At 43.3% G+C, this 9,011-nt stretch overlaps 2 protein-coding genes across 6 annotated transcripts in view; one reads left to right on the top strand and one right to left on the bottom strand.

The window, feature by feature from the left end:
- The window catches only part of jam2a (junctional adhesion molecule 2a), an 18,798-nt gene extending 14,610 nt beyond the window's left edge, over positions 1-4,188 (top strand). Inside the window, exons 9-11 of one of the 5 annotated variants that reach the window (XM_056588764.1) lie at positions 671-742; positions 1,819-1,854; positions 2,194-4,188. In XM_056588764.1, the coding sequence (XP_056444739.1) occupies positions 671-742; positions 1,819-1,854; positions 2,194-2,236 (151 nt within the window). In that variant the 3' untranslated portion in view covers positions 2,237-4,188. The remainder of the gene's footprint in view (positions 1-670; positions 743-1,818; positions 1,855-2,193) is intronic. The other 4 variants (XM_056588765.1, XM_056588763.1, XM_056588768.1 and 1 more) reach the window with 4 other exon arrangements.
- On the bottom strand, positions 3,395-5,965 carry atp5pf (ATP synthase peripheral stalk subunit F6). Its single transcript, XM_056588769.1, has 4 exons — positions 5,860-5,965; positions 5,240-5,416; positions 4,599-4,726; positions 3,395-3,488 (listed from the first exon to the last, which is right to left on the bottom strand). Exons 2-4 carry the CDS (start codon positions 5,413-5,415, stop codon positions 3,460-3,462), a joined length of 333 nt encoding a protein of 110 aa, XP_056444744.1. The 5' UTR covers position 5,416; positions 5,860-5,965; the 3' UTR covers positions 3,395-3,459.
- Between the last annotated feature and the right edge of the window lie 3,046 nt (positions 5,966-9,011).

Here is a 9,011-nt window from a genome sequence, read left to right as displayed (position 1 = left end):
GAATGGTGAGAGAGAGGGGGAGAGATGGTGAGAGATGGTGGGAGAGATGGTGGAAGGAGATGACTTCAGGGCGTTTAAGTCTCTCGGGGCCGGAGTTTCGACGACGAGTTGAAACCAGCGGAAGATAGATGCCTTCTCACCCTTTTAACAAAAGACACTCTGAGCCACCAGAAACTCTGCCGGGAAAAAAACACAGCAGTGTCAAGTGTCAGTCAACGTGTCGTACACTAATGTCACTCACTCGTACACACAAGTGTCACTCACTCATACACGGCAGAGTGAATGAAGACGCTTTTAGATTCAAAAGCATTCAGGAAGGATTTTGTTTTATTCCATTAATCTTCCTCCACTCACGTGACCTATAGAGGAAAGCTTTTAATTTAATTGACCGCATCCCCTCCCCCCCTCCCCCTAACACACACACACACACACACACACACACACACACTCAGTGTTGTGGTGGTGAGTCGTACCATTTAATTGGCTGCAGAGTTGCACACTCACTCTGACATCAGAGAGACTGCATGGCTCACTAAAAGGCATGGCGTGTGTGTGTGTGTGTGTGTGTGTGTGTGTGTGCGCCATTAGCGCCCCCTTAAACCCCTAAACGCCCACCTCCCTGTGCCGGTCGACCTCTGACCTTTTGGACCCCCCCCCTGGTCACACGCAGGTCGTTTTGGATCTCGGAGTGTCACGACACACCCCACATTAGCAGCCAGAACCTGCACAGAACCGAAGACACGTGAGTGAGCCACATTGACTGATACAGGGGGGGAGAGAGAGGGAGACGAGGGGGAGAGGGATGTGGGAGGGCGGAGGGGGGATGGGGGGGGGTGGAGAGAGAGATGGGAAGGGCTTGCAGTGAAAGGGAGCGAGAGAGAGACCTGAGATGGAGGAGGGGCAAACCGAACGGGAGAGAGTAACAGACACGGAGGGAGGGAGGGAGGGAGGGAGGGAGGGAGGGAGGGAGGGAGGGAGGGCGGCCGGAGGAGATCGAAGGCCGAGGAACGTGATGAATCCCGTGAGCGCGTGTGTGTGTGTGCGTGTGCGTGTGTGCGTGAGAGACTGAGTTGCGTGCGCGGCCGGGCGCCATGCCAGCGCGTCTCTTCTCCCCGCACCGTCCACACATCGCCCGCTGCTATTTTATTTACTGTAACACTCGCTCTCTTCCGAGTTCACTGGGGCCGTTTGGTCCACCCCCCAACCCCCCCCCCCCCCCCCCACACACACATACACACAACCATACACACACACACATCCGCACCCCCCAAACACACAAGAAGGCTCTGCCATGTACATGTGCATTATTTATACAAGCCATAGGAGATGTGACTCAGGAATACAGCTGTCCCCTCTCTCTCTCTCTCTCGCCCCTCGCTCTCCCTCTCTCGCTCTCTCTCTCACCTCTCTCTCTCTCTCACCTCTCTCTCTCTTTCTCACTCTCTCTGTCTCTCTCTCGCCCCTCGCTTCTCTCTCTCTCGCCCCTCGCTTCTCTCTCTCTCTCTCTCTCTCTCTCTCTCTCTCTCTCTCTCTCTCTCTCTCTCTCTCTCTCTCTCTCTCTTTCTCACTCTCTCTGTCTCTCTATCACCCCTCGCTTTTCTCTCTCTCGCCTCTCTCTCTTGTCTCTCTCCCTGTCTCTCGCTCTCTCTCGCCTCTCTCTCTCTCTTGCCCCTCTCTCTCTCTCTCGCCTCTATCTCCGTGCCAGCGTCTTACTCCCCCCTCTCCCACACACACACACACACACACACACACACACCACCACGACCACCATCGCCACCCTACTCCCCCAATGTGATCTGGTTTGTCTTTGTCTTTCAGGTCCAATGTCAATTACGTGCCTCCGCCTCAAGAAGTGAGTAGAGTGCTTTAAAACCCCTCTCCTCCTTGTCCTCCTCTCCTCCTCTTCCTCCTCCAATTGTCTTTCTCCCCTCCTCTCCCTCTGCCTCTCTTGTCGGTTGACTGGCAGTAAGTGAAGATGACAGCGCAAAGGGAAAAAAAATAGAAAAAACGCTGACTCAGGCGTTACACGACGTTAACGAAATGAGCGGTGGTGCATTTCTGATTGCAATTACCGCCGCCAAGACCCTCATATTTATGTTTATTATCGGGAATCGGTTTAGCTCAACAAAAAAGAAAAAAACGTTTCACGAAAATAGTGATTTTATAATTGTGTTGTTTTTCCACCCCTCTGGTCCAGCCGCAGGATTTCAAACACACCCAGTCGTTCATGCTGTGAGAAGCGGGCCTTCCACCGGACAACACGCACTGTCCCCCAGTAAGGTGCCAACACTCGACTCCTTCCATGCCGACTCACATCTCCCATCATAACTTGTGACTCCCGACTTATGACGACTTTCTTCCGTTCTGTCGATATCATGGTCTTTTTTGTGACTGGTTTATACGATTGGTAAAAAGGGTTGAGCAATACCGCTTATTTTTCTTGTTTTCTTTTGTCGTTGAGTAAACGATAGCGCTCTGCTTCCCCCTGGTGGTTCAATGTTGAAACTACACTTCCAATGCGCAGCCACTTACATTGGCCTCCATGACAGGAATATATTAAATATATCCTTCCTTCCCCACCTAGTAGGATAACTACCAACTATTTTTATTTTCTTAACCAAAGACGACATGTAGCTCAGCATAATTATCGAACTCGTATACAAGGGAAGTCTTCATAGGTGTATTTTCACCACAAAGCCATAGTTAGGAAAAAAAGGCCATTTCCATTGTAAAAATGGATTTCACCTCTGATAGCAAAGAGCCGGTTACCTCAGACTACAGTAGACCTACATGGCTTACACCAATACACCCCCCCCCCCCCATCGTAACAATGGAGATCTGTCTCCACTTACAACAAAATGGCTGGCGGCCTTTAGCCAGCCATGGAGTGAATGAGGTTTAGAAACCTGACAGGAAACCAAGCCCTACGGAAACCCCTTTCAAAACAAAAGCCCCGTCCCGGAGTGCCTGCATGGTCTTTTTCTTCAAGTAAAAATACCTTGTGCCTTTTTTTAATTTGTCTGCCGTATTTATCTCTGGAAATCAGTTTTTTACGTGGAGAATTTGCCTTACTTTTTCTTGTCTATTTTTGTGCCACTGTGTTGTATCATGTCGGAGTGTATGTTTTTGAAAACAAGGTGAGAGAGTGAGTTACTGACGTGAGGTGTAGCAGCTGTGCCAGTAATAAATACGTTTTCTATCAAAACATAACTCCCATGTGGTGTTTTTGCGTCTTTCTCATTGCTTTATGTCAAAGCCAACAATAATAGAAATACTGTAACGTCATTTATTGAGGGTGCGGATGCACATTATTGTTCGTTCCAGGCTTAGAGATTCCTCCTGCAGTCACAAACTAATCCGTGTGTCCAGCACCTCTCCAAGCAATAACGACTGGTTTCAGTTCAACACCGTTTATTAAATACAACATATGGGTGACTTAGACACACAACGTAGATAGATTTACTTGGCCACTTCGTCGTATTTGGGATCTGTAAGAGAAGACAGAAATACAAACGTGAGGTTACATTTATATTTAGGGCGTTGAGCCGACGCCTCTATCCAAAGCGACAATTACAATAAGTTGCTTTGGATAAGTGTTTATCAGCCTACTTCTATCCCTCGCCAACTCTTACGTGGCATCAAAGTACGCAATGGGGGATTATCTCAGGCGGTAGAGCAGGTTGGCTGGTAGCCTGAAGGTTGCTACTTCGATCCCCGTCTTCTGCTATCTGAGGTGAGGTGTCCCTAAGTGACACATCTTATCCTAACTGCTTCCGACGAGCTGGCTGTCATCTTGCATGGCTGACTCCGCCGTCGGTGTGTGTTGTGAATGTTAGGCAATATATGAAAAGGTAAAGGTAAATTGCTTTGGGTAAAAGTTTGAGGTTTTACCTAAAAGGTTGAGACGAGATAAAAAGATATAAAAAAAAACTGCATACGATAAGTCTGTATCGTTGTTGCGTTCCTTAAACTCAAAGCCTGCCATGATAAGACGCTATGATTTATAGCCGATCGCGTCGTTGCCTGAACTGAACAAAGAAGCTTGGCTCGCTCTTGATAGTCTGTGATTTAAGTCTATTTATAGAGCGGGCCCTAGAGAAAAGTACCAGTCATTGTTAGAGAAGAAAACCTTCAGCAGAACAGGAAAATGGCCGCCCTGATACTTTGTGAAACTGAAGGTACAATTTACTTCATTGTAAAAAAGCAAAGCTGTTAAAGGCGTAATTGTATGCAGCAAAATCACGTATTCTCCCCGTCAGATGGAGGGAATAATAGAGGATCTTAACCCTCTACCTTCAGCCAACTTCTACCGCCAAAAGTTATGTGCCGTCAAAATACGCAATGCATGCTGACACGTCAAGACATTTCACGATTTATCTCAAATACATGTTTTTACTGCCATCATTTCTGCGCTCCGATTGGTGAACTAACGAAGGATCGTTAATTGAGGTGACCTCAAAGTATTATGAGTATGCGGTGGTTGGACACACACACACACACACACACACACACACACACACACACACACACACACACACACACACACACACACACACACACACACACACACACACACACACACACACACACACACACACCTTGGAATTTGAAGTCGGGGAACTTGACGAGGTCTCCCCCGCCGTACAGCCTCTGCAGTTTGGTCATCTCCTCGGACACGGACTTCTCGTAGGCCGCGCCTCCGTCGACCACGCCCCCAGCAGCGGACCTGTGAGGTTATTGGTTGAAAGATTAAGGCTGCTCTGTCACTTTTCTACCGCAGCCATTCAACCCTTTAACAGAATCTGAACTCGCGTGTTTTAAAACGGCACACTGGCAAGGCAATCCATCCAGGGAATTATTTATGGCTATAAATTGCATGATGCTGATGAGTTTATGCCCCCTCCGCGGGAAAAACAGCTACAACTCAAAGCCACTAGATGTCGCTAATGGGAAGGATTGTGAAGCGCTTTTGGGCACAGATACCTCCATCTATAGGGCTTATCCATTTCTACATCACATTGACCACCATTGTGTGAATAAGGGTATTGGTAACATTACTTTGGTCATTCAATTAATTCAGTAATCAATCTTCAAATGATTTTTCTTTATGGGGAGTCAATGTGTGTTTGAAACTGCCCTTGTGACACTTGCCAAAATAACGTTATAGACATCAATGGTAATCTTGTACTTGATTTAGCATTTTGAAGTCCTGTCACGCTGACATCTCGGTGCCACTCACTTGCTCTTGGTTCTGTAGTCGCGGATCTTGTCCACGAACAGCTTCTGGACGGGGTCCAGGTCGCTGGCGGCCGCCCGGTTGAAGACCACCGCGGACAGACCGACGTTCCTCCGCAGGGTCACGGACACCGCCGAGCGGAGGAGGGACGTCAGCTGGAACAACCTGTGAAGAGCCATTCTGCAACGCAACGCACAACACACACGTACAATTAATACATCATTATTACATTCAATTCGAAGCTAATTCTCTTTTGACTCCCATGTAATCGCGTGATCAGACAGCCATGGGTCAAGATATCGCGACATTTGCCGACTAAACTATAGTGCAGCAATGTACACGATGTTAAAATGTAAGGTAATACACGGTAATACAACATTACAGTATGTGTCCTTAAAAAGGTCTTCTCCCTATGCTACTGCAATGCTAACCCCAACACTCCACTGCTAACATGCTAGGCTAACTTAGGTGACCTGTCTGTTATACTATTTTTTAGTTTACATCGCAAAAATACATTTAACAGGACACAACATGGCGAACTACACAAGTCATTTTGGATTGCAATTGAAATATATACAGTTCAACTCCTTAATATATCCCACATTAGAACAATATCTGCTCACCTTGGGTTTGACACTTTGAGCAGAAATCCAAATGTGATTTACCGCGGGTGGTTGTGGGAAATCGTAGGCTGCTGTGAGTGTTCAAGGGCGTCACCTTGCCACAGGTTTGCGCAGACGCATATTTGCGTCGATGGCAGCGCCAAACTATTAACAATGGTTAGTAATTGGTAGTTTGGGACTGTACATTCGTTTTTTCCCTGTTTCATTTGGGATTTTATTTATTTATTTTATTTATATTATTCTGTTTATATTATAACATACCCTTATGTTTTTTTCCATGACCAACGATAAAAAACGACAGTTTTTTATTGGTCGTTTTTCATGACGACCAATAAAAAACAACAGTGTCACCCCTTATGTTTTTTTTCATGACGACCGATAAAAAACGACAGTTTTTTATTGGTCGTTTTTCATGACGACCAATAAAAAACAACAGTGTTACCCCTTATGTTTTTTTTCATGACGCGTCAATAAAAACGACAGTGTTACCCCTTATGTTTTTTTCATGACGACCAAAGAAAAACAACAGTGCTACCCCCTATGTTTTATTTGATAAATATCGACAGTGTTACCCCTTATGTTTATTTCAAGAAGGACGATAAAAAACGACAGTTACCTCTCATGTTTTTTCCATGTTGACCAATAAAAAACAACAGTGGTACCCCTGTCTACGGTTTTGCAGGGATCTGAACATGAGCTGTTTAGAGTGATAACCTCCGAACTTAACAATGCAACATCAAGACACCGGTTAAAGACATCATAAAGGTTATACTTGACTTTATAATTTGCATGAAATAGAGATTAGAGTCTTCCAACAGAGGTCATCAACCAGACTTGAACCCCGGTCTCCAGGGGGTTAGGCAGAGTGCACTCCACTGCACCACTGAGGCGATGAAAACACACTACAATCAATCATCAACAAAGAGGATATACATGACATTAAAATGTATGTGTGTATTTCTATTATTTCCCTTATGTTTTTTTTCATGACGACCAATAAAAAACGACAAAAAAAAGATATTTCATGACGACCAATAAAAAACGACAGTGTTACACCTTATGTATTTTTTCATGACGACCAATAAAAAACAACAGTGTTACCCCTTATGTTTTTTTTCATGACGACCAATAAAAAACGACAGTGTTCCCACTTTGTTGTTTTTTATTGGTCGTCATGGAAAAAAACGACTGTGTTACCCCTTATGTTTTTTTCCATGACGACCAATAAAAAACGACAGTGTTATCCCTTATGTTTTGTTCATAACGACCAATAAAAAAACAACAGTGTTACCCCTTATGTTTTTTTCCATGACGACCAATAAAAAACGACAGTGTTACCCCTTATGTTTTTCTTCATGACGACCGATAAAAAACAACAGTGTTACCCCTTATGTTTTTATTCATGACGACCGATAAAAAACAACTGTGTTACCCCTTATGTTTTTTTCCATGACGACCAATAAAAAACGACAGTGTTACCCCTTATGTTTTTACTTGACGACCGATCAAAAACGACAGTGTTACCCCTTAGGTTTTTTTCTTGAAGACCGATAAAAAACGACAGTGTTACCCCTTAGGTTTTTTTCTTGAAGACTGATAAAAGACGACAGTATTATTAGCCATTATGTTTTTTTCATGACGGCCGATTAAGAAACAACTGTGTTACCCTTTGGTTTTTTTTATGACAACATATGAAAAACGACAATATTACCCATTATGTTTTTTTCCATGATGACCGATAAAAAACAACAGTGTTACCCCTTATGTTTTTTTTCATGACGACCAATAAAAAACGACAAAAAAAAGATATTTCATGACGACCAATAAAAAACGACAGTGTTACACCTTATGTATTTTTTCATGACGACCAATAAAAAACAACAGTGTTACCCCTTATGTTTTTTTTCATGACGACCAATAAAAAACAACAGTGTTACCCCTTATGTTTTTTTTCATGACGACCAATAAAAAACGACAGTGTTCCCACTTTGTTGTTTTTTATTGGTCGTCATGGAAAAAAACGACTGTGTTACCCCTTATGTTTTTTTCCATGACGACCAATAAAAACGACAGTGTTACCCCTTATGTTTTTTTCCATGACGACCAATAAAAAACGACAGTGTTACCCCTTATGTTTTTCTTCATGACGACCGATAAAAAACAACAGTGTTACCCCTTATGTTTTTATTCATGACGACCGATAAAAAACAACTGTGTTACCCCTTATGTTTTTTTCCATGACGACCAATAAAAAACGACAGTGTTACCCCTTATGTTTTTACTTGACGACCGATCAAAAACGACAGTGTTACCCCTTAGGTTTTTTTCTTGAAGACCGATAAAAAACGACAGTGTTACCCCTTAGGTTTTTTTCTTGAAGACTGATAAAAGACGACAGTATTATTAGCCATTATGTTTTTTTCATGACGGCCGATTAAGAAACAACTGTGTTACCCTTTGGTTTTTTTTATGACAACATATGAAAAACGACAATATTACCCATTATGTTTTTTTCCATGATGACCGATAAAAAACAACAGTGTTACCCCTTATGTTTTTTTTCATGACGACCAATAAAAAACGACAGTGTTCCCACTTTGTTGTTTTTTATTGGTCGTCATGGAAAAAAACGACAGTGTTACCCCTTATGTTTTTTTCCATGACGACCAATAAAAAACGACAGTGTTACCCCTTATGTTTTTTTTCATGACGACCAATAAAAAAAACGACAGTGTTACCCCTTATGTTTTTTTTTTAACTTTGTTCATGACGAACACGTTTTATTCGGTGAAGACTAAAAAAAAGCGACAGTGTTACCCCTTACGTTTTATTCGGTGAAGATTAATAAAAAGTGACAGTGTTACCCCTTACGTTTTATTCGGTGAAGACTAATAAAAAGCGACAGTGTTACCCCTTACGTTTTATTCGGTGAAGACTAATAAAAAGCGACAGTGTTACCCCTTACGTTTTATTCGGTGAAGACTAATAAAAAGCGACAGTGTTACCCCTTACATTTTATTTCGGTGAAGACTAATAAAAAGGACAGTGTTACCCCTTACGTTTTTTTCATGACGACCGATATAAAAGCGACAGTGTTACCCCTTATGTTTTTTTTCATGACGACCAATAAAAAAAGACAGTGTTATCCCTTA

This window comes from Gadus chalcogrammus, chromosome 4, assembly GCF_026213295.1.
Source record: "Gadus chalcogrammus isolate NIFS_2021 chromosome 4, NIFS_Gcha_1.0, whole genome shotgun sequence".
Classification (NCBI taxonomy): domain Eukaryota; kingdom Metazoa; phylum Chordata; class Actinopteri; order Gadiformes; family Gadidae; genus Gadus; species Gadus chalcogrammus.
This window is presented reverse-complemented; position numbering and strand designations above follow the sequence as displayed.

What these genes read in the sequence shown, in the direction of transcription:
- atp5pf (XM_056588769.1), bottom strand. Translation starts at nt 5,415, where the DNA reads ATGGCTCTTCACAGGTTGTTCCAGCTGACGTCCCTCCTCCGCTCGGCG. An exon ending in GACTACAGAACCAAGAGCAA is followed by an intron (nt 4,727 to 5,239) that starts GTGAGTGGCACC and finishes ATAACCTCACAG; the next exon opens with GTCCGCTGCTGGGGGCGTGG. An exon ending in CCCCGACTTCAAATTCCAAG is followed by an intron (nt 3,489 to 4,598) that starts GTGTGTGTGTGT and finishes CTTCTCTTACAG; the next exon opens with ATCCCAAATACGACGAAGTG.